Raw genomic sequence first — 26,067 nt, forward strand, 5'->3', positions numbered from 1 at the left:
CCCAAAGCTTAAGTTTTAAGGTATTTAAATATTTCTTGCCACTCTGCTGAACTTAACATTTAATGCATTTTTAAACTCTCCTTTTATATTATTAAGCTACTGCAAAACTTTCAAATAAAAGCTTATTGGAAAGGAAGGCTTTTTCATGTTTGGCCGTTTCAGATTTCTTAATCTTTAGCAATTATTTTTCCATTTCTCTAGTGTGTTTCATGCCCTTTATTAGTTTTTTCATTTCACTTACCTTAAGCACTTCAACCTATTTCAAATTTTCATAATGATGAATATGATTAAGATTAGAATTTATTAAGTATTTTAAAAGCCTTTCCTTTCCACAGGGATTTAAAGCTGAGTTAAGCTTTAAATGAGAAGCCTTGACACTTAGGAATATATATAATTATATATTATGTTGCTGTAGCAGTGATTCAGTGGGTAAAGATGTGAGGCAGTGCTAATGATAAAACCAATCCAAACACCCATCCTTACTCTTATTTTCAAATGAGGAAAGCCCTCCCCTGCCTTAAGAGTTCCCCACTTACAGTGTCTAGCAAAAGTAGAACTGCAATGATGGCTTGAAGTCAATTGTTTTGAGAGGCAGAGTGTAGATAAAACCTGGATTGATTTATTAGATGTACAGATTTCAGGTTTTCACAATTTATGTTTTAAACCATAGGAAGTTTCTCCCAAGTGGTATGAAGCTGCACATACAAGCACAACATCCAGCCCAGTTTCTGATAGGGGAGGTTACAGCTGAGAGGTTCCCCCCCAGAATTTAGGGGGTTTGGAGGGCAAGGGGCACACTGAGTCAGGGAGGCAGACAGCCAAGCCCCTGCATGGCATAGCAGCATGGCCTCAGCCAGCAAGGGGACACCAGCAAGGGGACAGCATCTTTCCCTCCAGCAGTCCATACGATGATGGTGGCTGCCCTGAGAGCAAAGCCTGGCATGTGGCCCACCCCTTGGCACCAAACCCTCTGCTCTGAGGTGGAGCTGAAGAGAGGAGCAACAGCCAGGGCATTCAACAGCAGGGTCCAGCTTGATGGTTGCAGACAGGGCTATAGGGTAACCCGGCTGGTTTGGGATCCTTGCAGACATAAGGAGGTTGACAGCATCAAAGTGATGGTGCCAACTGTATAGCACGAGCAAAAACCAGGCAGCCAGCTGAGGCTCCTTGAACACAAACCATCCACCAGTGAGTGGATAGGCACTTTCCATCCTGACCGATGCTCCTCTGAGGCAACGTGGACCAAAAGATCTCTAGGTAAAGGGCCCCTAACTGTTTTTTTTAAATTTAATTCATTAGGCAGCTCATTACGAAGGACAATATTGCAGTTCTGTGAAAGAGAAGTTAAAAAAACTGCAGCCAGTCATTTGTTATATTCCTCCTCTGAGTATATTACTTCAAAAATGTGGGAGGACATTTGGCTGAGGAAAGGAAATCTAATAATTGTTAAACTTTTGCTATATCTTTAATGATGAAACAGAGAACAGTACTTAATACTCTCTCCACAGCCCCCCCCCAAAATAGGCTCTCTCATCATTTGAGATTGTGTGTAAACAAGTATCTTTATTGCAACTGCACTTTTGTGCTGTAGCTTTTTCCTTTATCTCTTATTTCAATAAAACTATATTTCTAGAGGAAAGAGAAACAATTTGGCACATGCATAACAATGGCAAAGAAAAGAATATTTATAACTTTCATTGTGCTTTTCTCCTGGCTTAATAACATTTGATGTTTTAAATTTATTGAATGCACATTAACCAAAGAGTTCTGTCAGTATATACAGAATAATACAGTTCCCTCTGTCTCACTGTGGGATTTAGTATATAATGCTGCACAATGAAATAATACTGTTTATAGGAAGTTACAGGGGAAAGAAAATATCATATGATCAACCAAAAGAAAATTAAAATGCAGTATCTATGAGGACATGGTTTTGTTGCTCAGGGAAAATGTAAAATTAACTTTTAGTTTAATTTACATACTATTATGTTTGGAATATGTAACTGACTTCACTGATCTAATAATATACCAACCATTTGATACAAATCACATTTCAGAAGTAGGTTTTTTTAAAGGAATTTCGAAAACCATTCAGTGTGTCAGCATTACTTATGGAAAGTTATTCAGCAAGAGTATCAGCTCATAAGCTGTAATATTCATATGCTAATATTCTTTCAGATTAATTTTACATAGAGAACTCTTTGGGAACAAATTCAGGCCAGTCTGTCCTGCTGAATAAAGTCCCAGTGCAAATCTCTGTTCTCCTTCTGTGCTACAATTCACCTCTTAATGAAGCATTGGCCACCTCTGCATGCCTGCCTTGGTTGTTTGTAAAACTTTGGGGATGTACATACACATACAGCCATAGAAACACTTGGGGATCATTTTTTTAAGTGAAAAAAGATGAAGATAATTTAATTTATTTCAAGCATTTCAACACTAGAGTTTAAGACCAGGTTGAGAACATTCAATTGTATATAGTCTGACTGCTTGAAAAACAGATAAGGCAAAAACATACTATCCAAATCCTTTGGAGCTAAAAGAGCTGGTTCTGAAAAAAGCACACTTTTCTAAAAGGTGACAACACCTGATTTATAAAATTATTAAGTGATACTAAGTTATAAAAGAAAATTAAGAACATAATTTGATGAACTAAGAACAGAACAAGGTAGTTACATCTTTATTAAATCTTCAGTAATTATTAAGATATTTATATGCCTACCATCCAGAGGATGGTCTAGCAGGGTAGGAGCACAGGGAAACTACAGAATCAGAGAATAATTTTGGTTTGAAAACTTTTTTATAATGGAGACACTCCCTACAATGGCCTAGTGGCAAATAGGCAGTAAACTTTGTCCTGTTTCACCCATGCCTGATCATCCAGCTCCTGTCTGGCTAAATTCTTACCCTTTTGGTATTATGTAATCTGCTTTTTTAACCCCTGAAATGGTTCTTGGTGATACACATTTCTGAACATTGAGTATCACTTCCAAAAAAACCCTATATACCTACATTGTGTGTGGCTGCTCCATGTCCACCTCCTTAACATCTTGCCGTCCTGTGATTCTACCACAGTCACCAAAACAAGCCAACCTGCACTGTGGATTCATGGATTATATCTCACAGTCCTGGCACTTTAAAATTCCTGCACTCCAGCTGATTACAGGCTCCCAGCTACATTGCCAAAAGTTTCATAATGGAGAATGAAATGTGTAGTTACAAGGCAGCAACTGTAGAGAGTCATGAATTTTGATTGTTGGATATAATTGCAATTCAGTGGGATTATATACACAATATTACTTGGAAAGTAGATACAGCCAATGCCCCGGGGAGCCAGTATATATTTTAAGTGCAGTGATATTAACAAAACCAGTATGAAATAGATTATATGAAAAGCAGCTGTAGGCAAAAAAAAGCATTATCTGTCAAAAGATAAATATAAGAGATTTTCAAGCACCAAAACAAAACTAAGATAAAACTGGCACAACCAAGTGACAAAACAGGGAGAAGAAGACTATACAGAGATTACAGACAAGTGGGATATCATGTAGACACAGTCAGATTTTAGCAGGTAGTATCACATCAGGTACCTCAAGTTATTTTAGTCATCTAAGTCAGATGCCCTTCAGAGGCAACACCCTCTTTCCTTTAACTATAGAAGAATTTATCTCCCCCCATGGATGCTCCTAAATTAAGCATCAAAAGTAGCTTCAACTATGTAATACATATAACCTTTATAAAAATGCCTGATATCTATAAAGATACAGGGCATGATATGCCCACACACTGTATAGACACATAAAGATGGTGGTTCTGCAAAACTACTAATGAAGTACATTAAAACCAGAACAAAACAATCAAACAACAACAACAAGAAAAGATCCTACTACTACGGCTCTGAGATTTGCTTTGGCTGGATATTTTCTGGATTTAACATTTACTGAATATTGTTATCTGTACCCTCAGTTCCTGTTTGGCATTGATTTAGACAAAAGCTATCAAGACTGGAGTATGTTTTCTGAGTAACAACTCTGCCTCTCACCTAAACACTCTTGCTCTGCCAGACAAGGTTATGCTTTGTTTCCCTTGGTAGGGCCCAGGAGCATTTCAAAAGACCACAAAAGGATAGTGCTTGATGGACAAGGCCATAGGTGCCTCAAGCCTGAATAGTTATGATGCAGTTAAAGGAGATGCTGTTCCTCAGCATGATCTGACTTAATTGCTACAGGCTGGGCGAAGTAATGCAGCAGTCAGCCCACAGCCACAGTGCACGTTCTGCTTCACACTCCCTGTCCACTGACTTCATCAATTTGAGTAATCACAGCTCAACAAAACTGCCAAATGCTGATCCACACTAGACTGCAAGCAACTTGGATAATGGTATCAATATTCTAAGGGCTGCTAACAAGTTACTGAGTTCAGTGGGAAACGTGTTTAATCCATGTATTTTAGTTTTGGCTTGATCGACTGATTACAAAAAGCGAAGCGTGAAATGTGCAATTACTTTTATCCACAATAAATTCCTGTAATTCTTTTCCACGTGCTATTGGCTTCCACTATTTGCTGTCATCACATTATTACCTACAGCAAAGCAGACAGAATACTGAAAGTTTACAGTAAATCTCATGCACCCTCTTTGCTTGCTGTACTCCTCAGCAGGGGCCATACCAATTCCACAAAATCTATTTAGTGCCATGGGTTATTCCAGAATGCTGGGGCACTCTTATATGTACATTAGCCCCTACTTGAAGCTTGCTGGTATTGAAGTCTACTTGAGAACAAGAGAAAGCAATGATTCAACATTCATTAAGAAGCCACGTCCAACACAACAAAATGTATCTTTCATAGCTACAGAAAGAAAAAACAAAATTACGTGCCATCGGATTTCATACTTTGTCAGCTCCCGTGCTAAATGAAACTGTGGTAAAGAGATCAGTCAGCACTCACCTTCATCTATTTGGCCTACTTGTAAGATACATCTTTATTTTGTGCTCACTTTTTGCTCACTGAAGCATGATTAAACATTGCCTGCAGTCAGTAATGTTATTTCTACAGGCACTTTTAACAGGTTGAGTTCCAGACCAACAGAAGCAATACTCGTGGGCACAAATCTGGGGTACCTCAGCTACAGCTAATAACATTGTAGCTTACCATATCAGCATCTTTGAATGACATATAAATGAAAAGTAATTAATATTTAAAAAAGCCTTCTAATAAATATAGCCCACCAAAACAAAAAATAACATTCACACTTGCCAAACAGAGACAGAGAAGACTCAGAGAGACCTTACAGCAACCTTTCAGTACTGGAAGAGGTCCTACAACAAAGCTGGGAAGGAATTTTTTGTCAGGGCATACAATGATAGGACCAGCTGGACTTGGTGATCTAACAGTTCTTTTAAGAAAGTGATGATTCTGTGACAAAAGGTAGTGGCTTTAAACTGGAAGAAAACACACATAGATTAGACATTAGGAAGAAATTCTTCACTGTGAGGGTGGCAAGACTGGCACAGGTTGTCCAGGGAAGCTGTGGATGTCCCCTCCCTGGAAGTGTTCAAGGCCAGGCTGGATGGGGCTTTGAGCAGCCTGGTCTGGTGGGAGGTGTCCTGGTCCATGGCAGGGAGGTTGGAACTGGATGGTCTTCAAGGTCTTTTCCAACCCCAAAACATTCTATGTCTTTGGCCTACAGAGAAAGAGGTACCTACGGTTTCTTTTGTTGTACTTCTTTGACCTTGGTGTCCCTGTCCATGACAGAGGGGTTGGAATTACATGATCTTTAAGGTATCTTCCAACCCAAAGTGTTTTGTGATTCTGTGGGATACTTCGATCTTTCAGTCTCTCTATTTTTCCTCCTCTTTGATGCAATTGACACAAAGACAACATAGTGTCTGTTTTTCTATTACTAAAAAAATGCTTTTGTTGATTTCGCTGAAATTTTCAGAGAAACATTCACTTATGTGTAGGAAAGAGGCATTCACAATTTTCACAGGGGATGAAAAGACAATGGTGAAAAGCAATTTTTAAGGAATCTTATTAATAATCATTTATAGTAGCAATCATTAGCTAAACATTCTAGTAGCATTCTCCTGTTCTGCTTCCCATTCTTTTCATGCAACAGCCACATATTGACAAAGGGACAAGATAATGTTTGAAACTGACTTCTTAAACAATTCTATTTCTTGCTCTATGTGACCTAAATTATATGGATTCATATCCATATAATTATGGATAAGATCTAAGACAAATTAGTAACTCTGAGTATTCTCTGCAAAATATATCAAATTAAATGTGCAGTGCCATAGAGAAAGTCTTTTAAAATACTTTATGGGTTTCCAAAAACACTAGGAGAAATCAAAACTCAAAATAATAGTAAAACAAAAAGTAACCCTTTTCTTCTCCCTTTTCTCTTGAAGCTTATTACTTTATACAGAAATAATGATATCATTATGAGCTTCTGGGAGCTCAAGCCTTGGATTGAACATGCAACTAACCACCCACATGAGAACTGGCACATGAATTAAAGAGCGAATTACAGACAGCAAAAAAATGGTTGTCAATCACAACTGTTGTGACCCTATAGAAATACTTCCCAGCTGACATTTCTTTTCAGTGGCAAGATGGCCTGTAATGCCTTCTTTGCCAAACACAGTGGCAAAAAACCTCCCTCTGGATGGCTTTTTCTGGCAAAAGGGAAGAGGATGCTTTTTAACAGTAGTTAAGTTATTCTCCAATGCAAGTTCTCCACACAAGGTTCCCCACAGACAATTAAAGCCCTTGACTTATTTATACCATCCAGTAAACAGTTCATTGCCAGTAAAAGTGAATACAGATTTCAGAGATATAAGCATAAAAGAAATTTAATTTCTCTCGCAGCCTATATTTGGACTGTCTTTCAGACACATGTAAAACTAAAAAAACATATTAGCAAGTAGAATTGTACATAAACTCAAAGACTGTGAAGTGAATGGACTTCTGGATTGACAGGAAGCTGAACATGAGCCAGCAGTGTGCCCAGGTAGCCAAGAAGGCCAATGGCATCCTGGCCTGTACCAGGAACAACATGGCCAGCAGGTCCAAGGAAGTGATTCTGCCCCTGTACTCAGCCCTGGTGAGGCCACACCTCGAGTACTGTGTCCAGTTCTGGGCCCCTCAGTTCAGGAAGGATATCGAGGTCCTGGAGCAGGTCCAAAGGGAGGGCAACCAGGCTGGTGAAGGGACTCGAGCACAGATCCTATGAGGAGAGGCTGAGGGAGCTGGGGCTGTTCAGCCTGGAGAAGAGGAGGCTCAGGGGAGACCTCATCACTCTCTACAACTCCCTGAAAGGAGGGGGTAGCCAGGTGGGGGTTGGTCTCTTTTCCCAGGCAACTCTCAGCAAGACAAGAGGGCACGGTCTCAAGTTGTGCCGGGGGAGGTTTAGGTTGGATATTAGAAAGAATTTCTTTACAGAGAGGGTGATCAAGCATTGGAATGGGCTGCCCAGGGAAGTGGTGAATTCTCCATCCCTGGAGATATTTAAAAAGAGACTGGATGTGGCACTCAGTGCCATGGTCTGGTAACTGCAGCGGGAGTGGATCAAGGGTTGGACTCGATGATCTCTGAGGTCCCTTCCAACCCAGCCAATGCTATGATTCTATGATTCTATGTGAAGATTGTGAAGATGAGAGGTCTGAGAAGACTCTCCTGGCCCACACTGAATCATCCCGTTACAACAGGTAACTACACTCATCAGTCAAGCTAATTCCACCTGAAAAATAGGTAGGTTGTTAGTCTGCTCAAACCAGAATGGTGCTTCAGAATCACATCTTCCTAATAAGAAACTGCATCTTCGCCTCGAAACTATGCTTTTTTCATGGTCAGTGTATTCTCATATCTCCCACGTCAGCATCATTTTGTGTTAATACCCATCTTCACTCACTCAGCTACAAGAGGTATTCCTCCTCTGACAAGCCAGTAGTGCCTCTCCACCTGATCAGACTAAAAATGCTATCTTCTTTTATTTCTGATGCATGATAAGTCTGACAAATTAATCCAGCTCCGTGGGGCAGGTTAGCAGAACACACATTCCAAAAGAAGATCTCAGAATTTTGAAAAGATAGAGTAATTTTCCCTAACTTGACTGAAAAATACCTCCTCAGACCAATACATCTATCTCTCATGGCTTATACTCCTGACTGTTACACCTTACTTGGTTGACATTCCTAATTGTTCTAGTAATCAGAAAACCCCCCCAGTGTTATTAAACCAGGGAGAAGTTTAATGCTGGAAAAGTCCATGTAGAATGCTCGACCAAGATATATCTCCTGTGTTATTTTTTTCACCAGTATGCAGTAACCAATGTAAACTGAAATCACAAACAGGAGACAGAAACAATTTTTCAATGTGCTTTCCATAGTGAAAATAAAAGTTTCAGTATCACCTCTGAATAACTACTTAAGATTTAATATAATGTATGATGGGAACTTCATTTTAATAAGACACGGAAATACTAATATTTTATTAGGGAGATCGGAAGTGTGCATGAAAAACTATATAAAAGCTTTTCAAGTGCATATTTATTGGGTTAATCTAAACATTCTTTCATCATAAAAACTTTTGGTACAGACTTCCCACACAGCAAGACAGTTTTATGTTTACTATATAATAGTATGATCAAAGCTGCAACCTCAAGTGAAACTTTCTCAACTACAAACAGACTAACCTAAATGACAAGATTAAGCTCAATTGCTTTACCTTTACTGAAGTTCACAAGCTGCACTAGATATAAAGATGTCAATACAACCGAGTAAATAAATTTATTTTGAGTTCTGTGGGTTTTTTAAATTATCATTTGTAAATTTTTTCATAACTGATTGTAATTTCCTAATATCTCACCATCAGTTTAAAGCTACAGTACAAAAAGCATCACTTACTTTGAAAATATGATTTTTCCCACTCAAAAAAGAAAAATACTTAAGAGATATGAAGATGTTTATGTCAGCTATTCAATAGGAAAGTAATTAAACATTAGCATAAATGTTGTGCTAATAATGTCTTATTTTTGGCCTAAATAATCATCTACACCTTATTTTCCATTTGTTAGGGATCTTCTCAAGCATAGATTCAAAGTATTCAATCACCCTTTCCAGTAATGCGCTAGGAATGAAAAAGCACATTCATCAAAAAATGTTATGGTAAACTGCAGTTTTCATTTTGGAAATACTGTGACAACTGCAGAAATTTTTTACCTAGTTCTGACAAAAGTAACAAAATACCAAAATACCAGCTTCCTAATGACCAGGCCCCAATGCAGCAATATGCAAGAGAAATCCTACCTAGCATGGGCCTGCTCTTAATAGGAAAACCAGCAGGCAGCTTCCAGATACTTGATTTTTTTTAAACTTCATTGAAGTCCGGCCTGCTACAGTTTACTAAAGGAAAACTAAAAATTACTTGAGCTGCTGACACACAGCTGTTGAGCACATAGCTTATGACTCTCTTTCCAAGGGACTTGTTACCATGTTACACAGCTTTTGGAGGTTTGGTCATTACTTTAAAATCTAATTTTGGACAGTAAAATCCACTGTTGGATACTTCCATGGAGCTTTTTAAAAGAAGTTTGTGGCTCATCCCAAAATACTAATGTTACGCTCTGAGGTAACATTAAAATTTATTTTTGTTTTGGATCCGCAAAACAAAGTCCAACCGTAGAAGGGTCGGGTGCAAGCAGACTTTGACAATTGACACAGGCAAAAATATAGAGCCAGGCAAAAGAGGGAGAGAGGAAAAGAAGATAGAGGGAGAGAGAGAGAAAGAAGTGGCAAGAAAGTGGCAAGAAAGAATGAGAGAGAGAGAAAGAGAGAGAGAGACAAGGGGTCACCAGCAGGGGCCCAGCTGTCCAGCGAGTTTCTTCAAGATGGCGCTGATCGTGGACAGGGCCCGATGCGAGATGGCGGTGGGTCAAGAGAGGACGACACAGCCACAGCATGGACAGCCATATATACATACCCCTGAGTTCTTTTTGTTCCAAATAGGCAGCTGTCAGTCAGCTGCCACAGAAGCCAGGTCCATTGGCATCAGAGCCATTGCAGACAGGCTGCCTGCAGGGAGGGAGCTGCCACAGTAGGGTACAGTCCCACACCCACTCATCAGTTCTTATCTCCTTCCAGGTGCCACTGCCCACTCTGTTCCAGCTCCCTTAGCCAGGTGCTTAGCAAGTACAATCAAGGTGGCTTCATTGTGCCTGGAGGGACGTCCCAGCATTGCAGGCTGGCCCTCAGAAAAGGGGAGTAATCTGCACCCAGTAGTTCTTATCTCTTTGTGAGGTGTCACCCCCTGCTCAGCTCTGGCCAGGCCAGGCCCTCCACCAAAGCCAGGGCTATTCACTTTAAAATTGTTCTTTTGAGACAATTGCAAATCAGTGAGGTCAGACTCTCACAACTACTTTGCATTGAGTACAGACATTTCAGAGGACAGGTTCTCTGAGGTATGCCAGGCTGCAATGGGAAAAAGAAAAAAAAAAAAAAAAAAAGTGTTTTCCAAAGTCCAGTGAGTCAAGAGGAAGCCAAGCAAAGTCTGTTTGTGTTTCCAGCTCTATGACAATGAAGAACCAGAGCAGAACATTGCCTTCAGGTCACAGAGACCTCACCTCTGTGGAAAAGAAGCAAGCTCCATTCAAACATGAGAGCATTCATCCAGATCTGATTCAGAACCTTTGAACCAATTATAAGGCTCTGCTGAGCTACATATGAGTTAAAGTATTAACGAATACACTATAATCAGCACTTTGTAAACATGCTGCCCTGATTACCCTTTTGGGTCCATGACAAGTTAAAGCACTGGGTTATGATCTGCACTGAAGCTTAAATGACCTTTAAAAAAAGTGAAATTTTCCTTTCTTGAGTAAGATAGTCTGGGCTGCTCATACGGCTATCTCTGCATATGGAATCTACAAGGTATCTTCAGCCTCTAGGGTGAAGATATGCACTCTCTGGAAGTCCAGGTATCACGTCAGAAAGTGCAACATGTTTAATAATCTATGAACAAAAGGGGTGGAAGAGGTATAATAACATAGGCAACAGGAACAGAATCTCAAAATCACGTAAATCATCTTACTAGAGTCAATTACATTAAACAAAGAACTGTTCCAGAAGAGTGTTCAAGGTATTACTAGTGTATTGTAGCTGATTATTTCCTCCAAGAGCATATACTATACCCTTCCATTTACAAATGTGCAGATATGCCTTTATATGCAGTACTGAGATGGGTATATGAATATACATATAAAAATATTCCCTTAGGAGGATAATTCACATTTTCAATGTTGTTTCTTCTACCAGACCATAAGGAAAAGCAGATGTGAATCTGGAGACTCTCTTCCCTTACTGGTCTTTTTCAAATTCTCTTCTATACCTTTTCTCTAACTGCACCTTTTGATATTTGTGGCTAAGTGATAACCCAGAAGTCATCACCTCTGCTTTCACTCTCATTTCATCAAAGTTAACATCTACAGAACAGCTGCAACACTCAACAAAACCAACAACAACTTCTGGTGACATAGGAAGTTGGGCTTTTTTTGTCAGGGTTTTCTTTGTTAAAGAACTCTCAAGCGGTCCCTTTACTGCCCAGATAAGACAAAATAAAACAAAGGTATCTAAAATACCTGTGTTCACCATATTTACTGATAGATACCTTTGAAGGGAAGCATACTTCCAACTCAAATAAACTTGGATTCCCTGGAGAAAACCAGTAGAGAGAATGGAGTTCTAATGGTCTTGAGCTTAATGCAAGTACATTCAGTCAACTACCCTTCTCCTTTGCAACTTTACTTTGTTTTTTAGGATGCTCTATTGTCTGTTTTGGTTTGTTTGTTTTGGTTTGGTTTGGGTTTTTACAGATGTAGCAATACAGCAGTTACAACTTTATCCCAATTTTATAACCATACACCTAAAGAATACTGTGTTGCAATTCACTAAATCATGGTACCATTCCTCTCAATTAAAGAGCTTCTTTCCATACTTATGGCATTAGAAATGAAAGACAATTATAATTTCACCATAAATTATTCAAAGAGCTAAACATAAATGGTCTCATTAACACTAGACTAGCTTTGAGAATGAATAAAAGATTATGCAAGGAAAAACAAATATTCCCCTGTTTCCCTAATGTCTGAACTCTGACCCTAAAATCACAACTGTGCCACCACTCCAGTGACTTAATTTTGCCACAAGGCAACTGAGAAAACATTATGCATTTAAAGAAAAGGTCTTCCCACAAAAAATTGTATAGTCTTGCTGAACTTGAATAAATTACAAGACCAGAAACAACATTAATACAAAATTTCTTATGCAGTTAATGACACAAGACACTCAAAAATGCTGCCTAGATAAAAACTTCACATAGTGCACTCTGCCTCCAGAACTGACCGCAGGATTGGATCCTGAGCACCAATTTTGTATCTGGAATCTCCATAACTAACATAACCACACTGACGTGCTGGAGTTGCTGGAATTCCCTACCCATGCTAAAGCCTGGTCCTTCTTTAAGGACCTCTTCTACTGATGCTGTGCAAATCACAGATTGCTGAACACACCTGTTCCTTACATGGGCAAAGGATGTCAGCTGGCAAGTAGAATTATGCAAGATGAGAAATTCAGGAATTGATTCTGCAAAATGAAGCAAGTATGGAGAGGAATTTTAAGTGAGGTGAACTTTATTGATGACAACGAATGATCAAATTAATAACAAACAGAATTATCATAAATGGAAAAGTAATGGTAATTTGCTAATATTTCAGAGATAATTTCCTCGCAGTTAATTTTCAAATATTTCCTCAGACCTGTTAGTCTAAAACTATAAGCAGAAGCATGACAGAATGCTATCGAGTTTCTGTAGCAAGCTCTTATTATATCCTGACAATTTCTACTTTTTGCTGAATTTGTGCTTGCAGGCATAATATTACCATATTCTTCCAAAGCAAGTATGTGTAAGGCAACAGTAGTGCATTTCCTTCTTATCACTTGCCTTTTAAAGACAATTATTTTTTATTAAGATGAAGTTAATTTGTAATTCCTGATTTGTTTTTTTCCCAGAAAAACTGCAAAAACAAAAAAGAAAAAAACAAGCAAAAGGATCACCCAGGAAATGTAAAAATGAAACATCTAACCATACCAACACCACCTTCTAAAACAATTAGTAAAGGTTTCCAATGTAACACAAAAAGCCCAAGGTATGAGTCAGGGATCTGGAAAACATAAGTGAAACTTAACGAACTCTAAGCAAAGGAAGCACAAAATCAAGTTGTCTAAAATAAAAACTTAAAATTTAAAATTAGTATGTCAGTGTCCCCTCATTTGTGTCCTTAGTTACATTTAACTCAAGAAGTACCCAGTTTTAAATGAACTGTGAGATTATGTCCATGATAAACTTGGTTCAGTCTGATGTTTCAATCTGCCCCACCACCTTTCAAACTAGAGTATCCAAAATTCAAGTGATTAAGGAGAAAAAAATCTTGGTAAAAATATTCTGAGTCTATGATAACTCAAAGAATTCATCTAACCCAGTGCCTACAACAGTTGGTTCTACATATTTCATTCCAGATTTATTTATTTCTAAAAACTACTCTGCTAATTTCTTCAGAATGGGAATGATCCCCATTATGCCATGTAGTCATCATCATAATATAATTAATGGGTCCCCAGAAGTTAACCAAGAACAAACCCAGCCAGTTTGCTGCACAAAACATGAGACAGGTTTCATATGAGAGAATTGCTTTGAGGAAGTTTGTTTCTAGATAGATAGCAAGCATTCCTCAATATTTTGTATAAACACTAGGTATCTGGTACTTTGTCTCCACAGAAAGTAAAGATAAAGTGATAAAGTGAACATCATGAGATCAGTTATTTCACAGTGTACAGAGACTTTTGTTATTCTTATTTTTCTCTACAGAAGCAAAATATGGGTTTCCTTTCTCCAGTTTCTGCTGAGCAAGGGACACAAGAAAGGCACTATTTGTAAAATTTTTCTCTTGCCCACCCCAAGTACTTTTTTCTCCTGCCCCCCTTTGAATCTGAAACATTTTTATTTCCCTCTACTAAGATGACTGCTAGGCACTTTTTGTTCTCAGTGAGACTAAAATTCCTGGGTTTATAGATATACACCATTTATTTTTATTTATGTTTGTATTTTTATATGCACTCGTAAGTATTGTTCACTGGAAAGACAATAAAAGATCAGTTTTGACAGGAATAAGTTCTTTCTTATATTAATTTTTCTCTAGTGTTTCAGTTTTTCTCATATCATATTCCTGGCTATAAGCTGGGAACTCCAACCAACATATATCCAAAGACAATACACGTGAGACTAAAATGCTGTTTTCTTTTGAGTCATTCCACAAGGAATGTATAGTGCAGTGAAGTAAATTCAATGTATGCAACACTGTCCATATCTCATGTACATTAAGAGGATAGGCAGTAAAATTCTACCTCTGCATTCAGCTATTTCTGTTCTCCAGCTACAAGAACATTCAACCTACAGCTAAAGAAAAATAATAAATAAAAAGATATGTTAGCGACTAGAAAAAACACAAGTTACGTAGATAATTATATATATATATTAAAAAAAAAAAGCATAAAACCTAATCTCATTATAAAGATGCCCCACCTCTCATACCTGGAAGCTTTTTATAACTGTATTGTGAATATAAATTTTACTTACTTGAGACATACTCGTGGTGTTTCATTACAACTACTATTCATTATAACTATTCAAGTTATAATTTGGATACTCACAAAGTATCCAGTGTTCAGATTTGAAGATCTGATCAGACACTTGGAAAGATGACAGCTCTCATGAGATTATTTGGTTGTTTCCCCCCCCTCAGTGGCACTGAAATTTTTCCAGAAAGCGCTGCAGTCTAATCCTGATACTTTACAGGTACGACTGTCCCCATCCTTACTTGCAGAAATGGAAGGAAAACTGATTAAAGTTCTGATGGTAAGAGCTATTTAGCCTCTCAGGAGCTGTCACGCTCAGTGATGCAAAGCTCAGAGAACCAAATGCCTCCAAACAAGCGTTACAAACTGTGAACTCTGCAACAGTCCCCACGTTCAAAGGAACAGAGGTTTTCATATATTTATTTTTTAATGGGTAGCTTCACTTCCTGTGAGCCAAAAAGCTGGCTTTGCCTTTCATTAGAGCTAATCAGAATAGAAATATTCCAAAAAAAGCAGGTGGTTTTAAATTTGACATTTGGTGAGCACAGAGGGGAAGATTTCTCCCGACCCTTGAAAAATGCCAGATGCAAAGGAAACTCAGTAAAAAAAGTATTGATGTAACTCATTAGGGTTTAGTTTTCCATCATTTATGAAGCACCCAACTTTATACTACTATAGGCTTTTAGAGATTACCAGGAATTATGCTTTAAAGTATAAATATAAACTTTAAAGTATAAATATAAACATATAAATATAAACTTTCCCCTCAGAGAGCATTTCATTGGACTTGACTCAACCTTTGGGCAAGCTGATATTGAAAAACTGGGGGGAAGGGTGGGTTTGTTTTCATACAGCCTGCATCTCAAGGAAGATAGTGCCACAGGAAGGCTTTGTCTTCTGTCCCCAGATCTCTCCTAGTAGGTCTGATGAAGTCCTGATTCCACAGCCCTGCAGTGCATTGCTGCTTTCAGTGCTCTGCAGATGAGCCTCATTAAGCCCAAACATAAGGCAGCTCCTAACAAAACCTCCATTACTTCCTTTCTCACTCCCAGTAGTGTGCTTTCTCTCTGGTTGCCTCCTTTCTCCTTCTTCATACCCCACCTCTTCTCTCATCTCAGTGTTTTACAGTTTTTCTCCCTCACTTCTGTGTTTCTGCTCTTGGTGAGTTTGGAGAGATATTAAGGTAGTTCACTCATCAAACACTAGGGTGTTAATAACCCTTAAAAGAGAGGGCTTAACTTCATTATCAGAAAAAAATCCTGGCAAGGATTTGGATCTGAGTCTAATCAGAAACAGTTGTAAACAGCACAATGGAAAAGAGTTTGTGATTCCCACTTACAGGGCCTGCTCTGTCACAGGAAAAAAAAAGTCAGCTGCAGTGCAGTTCAGATGTGTCACTCTTTTTATTTCCTTATTTTATCTTCAAAATACAGCTTTGCAGACATCCTTTAAAGGTTATTTTTGCATTTTAATGTCTCTTGCATGTAGCTTCAGGTTGCCCAAGACATATTTTACAGGATTTTTTGTTTATTTCTTAAGTACTGCAAGTCTCCCTATTCACTTCTAATTTATTCATGTGGAATATGTTACTCTTCATTTATAGTAGTATTAAATCATCTCCTTTTTAGAAGGGCAACCAGTCATCCTGCATCCGTATCATTAGGCTGTCTTGGCAGCATTGTACCTGGATAAAAATCTATGTTAAGGTGATAAGAAGAGATTATTATCATATTGCTACACATCATGATCACCTTCCATGATACGTTGATTCTCAGGAGTTGACATCCCTAAGGGACTGAATTTAAAACCCATCAGTCACTAATCATATGTTTTGTTTGTTTGTGAACACAAACTCTACGATCAAGTAACAATGGATTGCAAATATCTACCTAATCCTAATTTAGGATTTTATTCTGCATATTGCCAGAAGTTAAGTTTAGTTGTGTAATTGTCCTTCCTTGGCTAGCTGTGTCACCAAAAGATCATATTGTTAGATATCTCTTTCTTTCAAGAAGACCGTAAGTGACAAAAATCCTGTCCAGTGACGTTCTTAGTTTTCTTTTAAAAGTATTTTAGATCCTGTTGCTCCAGGGTGCAGAAACCCCAGCTTTTTAACCTCTCTTATAAAAGCCACATTCCCCTGGCTGTCACAAGAAGAGAAGAGTGAGTGAATCCTGAAAGCAAGAAGGAGGAAACAAAATAGCAGGGAAAGATTCCTCTCCCAGAGACCTGCCTTCCAATTTTATCTGTGTATTTCACATATCAGAAAAAAGGGGACTTAACACTTGCCTGCATGACTCTCACAACAGCTGCCTGCCCAGGGTTGCATCCCCACTTCAGGCACCTTTAAGACCATTGCTTCTCTGCAGCAGGAGAAAAATAATGTGGAAAAGACACCACAGCACAGAATCCATCTGGGAAGATAAATCATGGGAAGTTTAGATCAGATATTTGGAAAAAGTTCTTCACTGAAAGGGTTGTCAGGCACTGGAATTGGCTGCCCAGGGAAGAGACTGAGTCACCATCCATGGAAGTATTTAAAAGACGTGTAAGTAAGGTGCTTAGGGACATGGTTTAGTGGTGGACTTGACAGTGGTAAGTTTATGGATGGACTTGATCTTAAAGGTCTTTTCCAACCTAAACTATTCTGATTCTATGACCTTATCAATACTGCCAGGAGTGTAATAACTTGCCTCATTAGCAATGAAACTAATGAAGGCTGACTTTTTACTGCTTTCTGGCCTGTCTTTATGCCTCCCTGCCCTACTACACTACTCTTTCTCTCCATAACTCAGTCATCCCTTTCCAACAACCTGTTTATTGGCACTACCTTTTCATAATACCTCCACAATACACATCTTGTCCTAACAAATGTAACAGGAACCAGTCTGTGGTTTTCAATACACAGATATGGTAACACTATCAGCATTATTATCTTAGGAAGAGATAAAAAATAATACCTGTCCCAAGTTGACACATTCTTAAGAAGAATCCTTTTTTTTTTTTTAGCTCCTTTTTAAAGTTTCTAAGTTCAGTGAAATATTAAATTTTTTTTAAAACCCTACCTTACTAGTATTTTAGTGTGACATAGATGAAAACATCTGCATTGATGGCTTGGGCCAAAACAACCTAGTGTAAAACAGCCCAATACATTTGAAAGCACAGTATCCTACTTCTTCAGTATCATCTCAGAGTTAAGTCTCCCACTAGCCTCCTGCTCTGCAAATATACTGTGCTGTCTATCAGTTTAGCAACCTCTCATATCATTGTTTTTTGTTAGGCAGTATTCTGCAACACAGTCTTCCTAAATTCAATTACAGCCTTTTCACATCCAAGTGATACCTCTGCAGCATCTCTCTCATACCAAGTATGCAATGAATCAGGCTGGCCAACAAAAGCTGACCTCTCACCTCTCCGTTTGTCTTTTTGTCCTTAGACTGGGAATACCCTTGAATTCTAATGAGCAGCTCTGCTATGGGAATTGATAATGTAACATACAACATAATTTTAAAGAGTTTCATATGTCACATTCTGATTCTGTAAAGAAAATTCCAGTATAAGTGCAGAGGCAGCATAAGCAGACCACATCTGTCTGAAAACTTACATAGACTCTTTAACTAATTGCCCTACATTTCACATCTAAAAAAAATGAAAACCAAACAAACAAACAAATGAAACCCCAACAAATCGGATCAGATATACATCATGCTAAAATGTATAGAAATAGGCTGGGAAGAAACCAATACACATCTCCCACACAGCAATAGCATAACTAAGGAGGAGGGTAAATAGGAGAATCTAAAAGGAAGCAAAGGCAATGGAACAAAGAAAGCACCACTGACGAGGGATTCTGTAGGAACAAGATTTTGGTGGATTTCTGATTTGTGAGTAGGAGATGAGAAAATATCTTGTGCTTTTCTAAATAAAACATCTGCTTGGTTCCACAGTCTCATACATCTTGTGCAGATCTCTAATTTTAGAGATAATGTATCTTTTAATTAAAAGTGCAATTTTTTTTTATTGGGTAGCTGATACCCTGCAGCATCTAGGAAGTTCCATAAAGCATCTTCATACATATTATATTTTTTTTATCTCTACGTGTCAATTTTAAAAACCCAGTGTCTATATATTATCATTTGCTATTGTAAAGAATCTAGTCCCAACTGACTGACTACTTATTTCTAAAATACACTTACAAATTCTGAGTTTATGTCAACTGTATCAAGTTTTAAATGTTTTGTACTTTGTGACACAGGCATAGTTTAGTGGTGCAATGAACATTTTTATATGGGTACTACAACATTACTCACATAATTACTCACTCTACTGTGAGTAATACAGTTCAAGAAAGATATTACCTGTATCTCTTGGGGATATTTTTTTTCTCTCTAATTAATCTTTACAGGAACTTAAACTTCATTCAGCGCTAAAATGTTGGAATGACAATATCACTGAATACTCATGAAGAGCTATGTCTATCACAAAGAGCAAAAGATCAGCCCACTCTGGATGAAAAATTAAAAGGTCAGTCCTGCACAGAGCAGACCACCGACAGCCTTCTGAACTTTGAAATGCAATCCAAGAAATTCCTTAACTGTAGAAAACATTACCTGTTACTTCTATGTAGGCAGAAGAAAACATCTGAGACTAGCACACAGATGCTGTTACGGCATTTGGTACTAAATTCACTTTATGTTCCACACACGTTTCCTCTTTGATATGAATTCTTTAGATAATAGATTATTTAGATAACTACTGCTGACTTGAAATTGAAAGGAAGCATTAAGGCTTTACAAGATCATATATATTGGTTTTCTCAAAACAATTGCCATGCAGTTGTGCAGTTACAATTCCCATAAAACAGCTTCTTTTTATGATACCTTCCCCACCCACTAAATGAATCTTCCCAGATGTCTTCTAGCATTTCAAACTGCCCACAAGCAGCTTCCTTCCATAAATATAATTTATTTTTGCTTTCTTTTCCCCAAAATAATAAAAAAGAAAGTGCTTCACAAAATCAAATCACATTGTACAAGAGAAGCTACAGAGGACAGAAGTGACCAGCCAGAGACTGCTGCTGAAGGAGAGTGGAAAAGTCTTGTACTGTGGTAGGAAGAGGAGCTCTCAGCTTTAGATACCAAAAGAGAGGTTCAAATTTCTTCTCTGTTCAGAATGAACTAGAGGTGAGATAAATCAGTGAGACTTATTTTCCAGCACAATTAGCACCTTGTCTAGCTACCAAGAATCTCCTAACAAGACAGTAACAGAAGCCTCATCCTTTCCCTGCACATGGCTTTTGCTACCCTTGGGCAGATGAGGTGAAAGCTGGATTGACATTAACACATTGTCACAGTTAACCAAATGACAGATGCTCTCTATTAATCCCCCTCCCCTTCCTGATAAAGAATGGAGAGAGAACAAGGGAGACTTATGGGTTGGAAACTGAACTACACAGCTTTAATGAAACAGTAATGATAAAAAGAAAAAAATTATTAAATATATAAAAAAATACAGAAAAAACGGTATCAAGTTCCTCTCCCCTTTCCCCCAATAGCTCTCACGTCACCACCGAGGCTGCGGGGCAGCTCTGGGAAAGTCCAGGCTGGACTCCTGGAGTCGGCAGCAGTTGGGAACTGGAGGCAGGAACACACAGATATGGGCTGGAACGGATCAGGACCACAGGCAGGCAAACGGATGGAATCCTCCCAGGATGCCAAAGCAAGCAGGGACAGGTGAAGAAGGAAAAAGGCGAAGGACGAAGAGAAAGGGGAAAGGGTTTGACCCTCATGATCCCCAGTATCATGCATTTGGGATGAAATACTCCATTTGGTCAATTCTGGTCATTTATCTTGTACACTCCTCCCTAAAGGAGGGCTGCAGGTGTGACCTCTTTACTCCTTTTCTCTTTCTGGAGCAAAAGATGTTCCTCAGAACCAAGCAGTGTCCTTGTTTCTGCAGACCATTCTCTAGCAGTAACTATAAGCATTGAGCATTACCAGTCCCAGAAGCAGAGACTGTCTGAGAAACTTGTTAATTCCAGCAAGTGCAGCTACTTACAAGAGACTTATCTGAAAGCAAAATTACAAGACAGAAAATTAGCTCTATTCTGGCCCAAGCCAGGACATACATGGCAATAACTGCACTTGGGTGAAAACATTTTACCTTTCTGGGAGATGCTGTGTCTCCCACGACTGTAGCTGCCTAGCTTAATTCTGGCCAGCAATGGGTGACTGGGCTGCAGGGAATTTACAATCAAATACTGCATCTGGGCATAAAACATCACATGCCTTGCTTCTGGTTCAGCACTGACCTTAGACAACAATGAATCAAACTAACTTATCCCTCATTATCAAACTATTTTTTAAATGGTGTCATGAGACTTCTATATTGCTAACTCGCTCAAAGAAGAATATCGCTCAAAGAAAACAATTACAAAAGGTTTCATTGAATGCACACTTAGTCCTTAAGAAAAAAAGATACTAGACCTGATTCATCCACAGATGAAAATTATTAATAATTAGGTATTCATCACAAGGTAACATAAACACAAGCAGAAGACACCTAACAGATCAAATAGAATGGTCTTCAAAAAACAAAACCAAAACCAACCCCCAAACCTCTGTAGATGTAAAAAATACAACCAAAAAGACCAAAAAACTCAAAAAACCCAAACACCAAATAAAACCAGACAAATTATTTTAGGGCAGAAATATTACTCCATTCCAAAAACTGTTTATTATTTTTGTTAAGAAAAGGAAAAAAACACAAGGCTGGTGGAATTTCTGGTTTGACAAGGCAAGCAAACTGGCACAGCAGTAGAGAAACTGAGGTCACGCCTATGTTTGTAACCAAGAGGTGAGCACAGCTTTTCAGGATCACAGTACACTCATCTTCACAAGTTTTACAAAATGTGAGCATTAGCTAACTACCAACAAAATTAGTCTGAGAACACATTTCCTGCTTCTGAAAAAAAAACCAAAACCCCATATTACCTCAAAAGTTACAAAAGAGATTGGCTTTAGGGTTCTCAGAGGCCACAGGTGGCCTTTGCTAACCCAGCCACTAAGGAATACTAACCTGCACAGAGGAGATCTGCTTCTCCTACTTAGAGGAGAAGTCTATTTGGTGCAAATAATTACCAGAAATACGAGTAGAAAGTAATTCTTGTGTAAAATCAGATTAAGTACCCAGCTATTCCCTAGCTGAACAATAGAATAAATTCTAGTAGGGGATTGAGACATTATTCAAATTTCAAAGAAATAACAGGCAGTTCTGTTGCTCAAAGCTCAGTTCACCATTCTTTTTTGACTAACAGGCAACTTACATTATTATTGTTAGGTTATACTAATAATATTATTGCTATTATGCAATCACATATCACAAAAGTTCATACTGAGGTACATATGACTTGTCAAATGACTGTTGTTGAAGTACAGTAACCAATCTGACATTAAATGTGACAACACATCCTACCTCAGTTAAAGACTTCTGCAGCCCTTAAAGGATATGTGATTGTTAATATGCTCTGGTTTTTATTTGGGAGATGGGTATCCACTGCTTATCGCTCTTGGAAAGCACCCACTGAAATGGACACTGTTATCTTAGAGGAAAATAGTGGTAAACAATTCAAAGTTAAAAGGTATTGTGGGTATTTAATGGTGCACTGCAAATCATATGTCAGCTTTTTCTTTTTTAAGACTATGGCACAAACCGAAGCTGATATTTTCTTTGCTATGATAAGCATCACAGAATCATATTCATCCCCATTACTTAACAACAGAACCTTTAAACTCCTGCTGATTTCTTTATCCATTTCTAAAGCACAGTTTACAATCCCACACTGCAGATAAGGGTACTCTGCTCTCAAGATTAAAGTCAAGGTCACATATTGTGCATAGGCTGCTGCCTGTGAAACAGGGATCAGTTACAGAGCCTCCACACATATTTTTAGAAGGCCTGCTCTAGCCATCAGATAACAGTCCTTGAATTACAAAACTGAAGATCAACTGGCTTAAAAGGTAAAATTTAAGGCTTCTGTGCCAAAACAGACCCTTGCAGACTCCAGGAGGGTGAGTAGTTCCTTTTATCCCTTCACAAAACCTGTAGGAAAAATCCCAAAAAAAACTCAGCAGAAGCCTTACTTTCTGCCTGATGGAGCCAAGAGTGAAACTCTGTGCACAGACTTCAATAGGACAAGAAGTAGAAACTTTTGAAAAATCCTGGTTATACAGTACATCCAATTGCCAGCCTTCCCTACACATGAGCAAAGATTTATAACAGAAAAGGTTTCTGCCTTCACAGAGTGCTGGCTGTACCAGATGTCTTTGGATCTCTCTATTCGGGAACCCTGACTGATCTACTAGTCATGGATTCATTAGGAGACACAATTTATTTAAAGTCAGCCTCATGAGAAAAGGGCTTGATTCTCCTGAGTTTTCAAACCCCTGCTTAAATGGCTAAGCAATGTTTCCATTACAAAACACCCATTTTTCAACATTCTGGCCTGAATGTAGGACACACGAGTTTACTGTTACCAACCTTGCACTGATGCGGCTAATATGAAAAATGCCAATCTGTGAAATTAATTTACTGAATCTAATCTTAAAAGTTCCTCAAACTGCTGCTTGAAATTAAGTTTCTGCCACATTCCTCTAGAGGCAAAGTCAAACCCCATTCTTTATTAAACACAAATGTGAAAAAGCCTGCTCTTGTATTTGATAATCAAAATTTGAATAAATGAAAAAAAGGAGCCGTAATGTAAAACTCTATCAGAAGCTGCCAATGTAACGGGTTCAGCACAATCAAACTGTTTCCATTCCCTCTGCTCTCTACTCCGTTTTTCCCCAAAGAACTTTTAAGTGCTAATATCATCGCCATCAACACCTCCTGAAGTAAAATTACTATACTCATCACGATTAGATTTCAAGAGACGAAATCTATACAGAATCTGCACAAGCAGTTTATAAAGACCTGTCTTATCACAAACGCGTACGCAGACATGGGGTGCTCTACCACCATTTTTATATTAATTCGCCACACGCACCCCCCGCACCCATGGTCTCCCCGCGGCACCAGAGGAGCGGGGCGGCCCCCAGGCCCCGCCGTGCCGCTCAGGGGGATCCGCAGAGGCTCTGCCCCTGCTTTCTGCCGGCGGATCGCTCCTTCCCCGCCGCTTCCTGGCACCACAAACTTCCCTCTCGGCGACAGGACGAGCCCATCTGGGACAGGCCCGACCCTCCCTTCGTCCCACCTTCCCTCCCACCCTCCCTCCGCCCCCGTCCCGCCCCTCGCCGCTCTGCCCGCCCCTCACCCCCCCCCTCTCTCGGCTGCTGCCGACCGCGGTACCTCGGAGCCGGGGAAACTCGCGTTCCCGGAGGTCGGGGAGGCCGCCGCCGTAGCCGTAGTCGTACCCGGCGGGGCAGCTCTCCTGGAAGGTGCGGAAAGAGAGCAGCTCCCCCCGCGGCGTCCGGGCCATGAGGCGGGCTGCAGGCGGGAAGCGGGGAGAGAAAGTCTGACAAAAACACCAAGCCCGACGCTTCGGGGGCAGCAGAGCCTCCTCACCGGCAGCGCTGCGGGCACTCACTACCAGCGGCCCGGTGCGGTCCGGCCCCGCCGCGCCTCGCTCCTCCCGCCTCCCGCCCCCGGCTGCCCGCCCGCCCTGCCCCGAGAGCGGCGGTGGAGAACGGGGCTGGAGCCGGGCAGGGCCCGCAGCCGTCAGGCTACAGCGGAGCCATCGGCTTGGGTCGGAACGGGGAGGCAGCGGGCGCGTTGTGCGGTGCAGGTGCGGGGTGTGAGGCGGGTCCAGCCGGGCTCCGGCAGCAGCCGGCGCTGGTGGGTGCAGCACAGCTCCAGCGGTGGGTTCGAGCGAAAAAGGCCCTTGCACTGTGATCTTGGACACCATTGCAGGAGCATGTGGAAATCCCACGGATCATACTAGAGTCAGCCCAGTGGGAAGTTTCCTGAAGCTTCGGGTTAAGTGTGCCTCTGCTTACATTGCTCTGCTCCTATTGAGACGTATGATTTGGAGCGGGGATAGAATCATAGAGCCACAAAATGGTTTGGGTTTTAAGGCACCTTAAAGATAATCTTGTTCCAACTCCCCTGCCATGGGCCGGGACACACTCCTGTAGACCTGGCTGTTAAAAGCCCCATCCAGTCTGGCCTTGAACACTTCCAGGGAGGAGGCATCCACAGCTTCCCATGGCAACCTGTGCCAGTGTTTCACCACCCTCACAGGAAAGAATTTCTAATATCTAATTTCTCATATCTACATTTACCCTCTTTCATCTTAAAAAACATTACTCCTTGTTCTATTGCTACATTTCCTTTTAAAATGTCTTTCTCCAGCTTTCTTGTAGGCCCCGTTCAGGTACTGCAAGGCCAGGTCTTGCTGGAGACTTCTCCAGACTGAGCAACCCCAACTCATCCTGTCTGCATAGGATATAAACTCGAGCCCTCTGGTCATCTTTGTGGCCTTCCTAATTATTATCCAACAGCTCCATGTCCTTCCTGTGCTGGGGGCTCCAGAACTAGTTGTAGTGCTCCTGCTGAGGTCTCACCAGAGCAGAACAGAGGGAAAAACCACCTCCTGTCACCTGCTGGTCATGTTTCTTTTGACACAGCCTAGTGTACAATTGACTTTCTGGACTGCAAGTTCATATTGCTGGCTCATACTGAGCTTCTTATCAAGCAACATCCCCAAGTCCTTCTCCTCAGGGCTGTTCTCAATCCATTCTCCACCCAGGCTGTATTTGAACTTGGGAATTCCCCAGCCTGGGTGCAGGACCTTTTGCTTGACCAATGGAAGCCTCTTTTCCCTACACCATTCAAAGACAATGCTCAATTTTTCCTCATATGCACTAAATGATGCCTCTTCCACTAATAGGTAGTAGAAGTCTCTTGCTAATAGGTAGTGGAAGTCTCTCAGTCCTTGCATTCATTGTATGATACTTCTGCATCAGGCTTAACCACATCTACTGGCTATAGATGACATGTGGTCAATGTGCAGGACCATGGCTGACCAAAAGTCTAAGGAGTGGTGTGGGATGCTCATCAGATGTAGAAAGAATGGTGGCCATTCATGTAAAAGCCTTTACCTAGTGGGATAAACTGTAACTGTGCACATACATGAAAAAATCATGGCTAAAGGAATGTTTTGTTGGGTTTCGTTTGGGTTTTGGGGGGGAGTGGTTATATGGATGGGGTGGGTTGGGTTTTATTTTGTTGTTTTTTGAAAAAAAATATATATTTCCCTGATGTTCTATTTGCAGTGGAGTTTCCTACTCACACCTCTGCAATCTGGAAAGCATTAAATGACACCTAAGTCCAACAGTAAAATAAAATTGCATGTGCTAGGATGGTTCTGCATCTGAATTCT

At 39.9% G+C, this 26,067-nt stretch overlaps 1 protein-coding gene across 2 annotated transcripts in view; it reads right to left on the minus strand.

Moving 5' to 3' along the window:
* The window catches only part of MOCOS (molybdenum cofactor sulfurase), a 219,108-nt gene extending 194,632 nt beyond the window's left edge, over positions 1 to 24,476 (minus strand). Inside the window, exon 1 of one of the 2 annotated variants that reach the window (XM_071736830.1) lies at positions 24,036 to 24,476. In XM_071736830.1, coding sequence (XP_071592931.1) covers positions 24,036 to 24,165 — 130 coding nt within the window. In that variant the 5' untranslated portion in view covers positions 24,166 to 24,476. The remainder of the gene's footprint in view (positions 1 to 24,035) is intronic. The other variant, XM_071736829.1, reaches the window with a different exon arrangement.
* Between the last annotated feature and the right edge of the window lie 1,591 nt (positions 24,477 to 26,067).

The sequence above is a fragment of the Heliangelus exortis genome, chromosome 2, assembly GCF_036169615.1.
Source record: "Heliangelus exortis chromosome 2, bHelExo1.hap1, whole genome shotgun sequence".
Lineage (NCBI taxonomy): Eukaryota > Metazoa > Chordata > Aves > Apodiformes > Trochilidae > Heliangelus > Heliangelus exortis.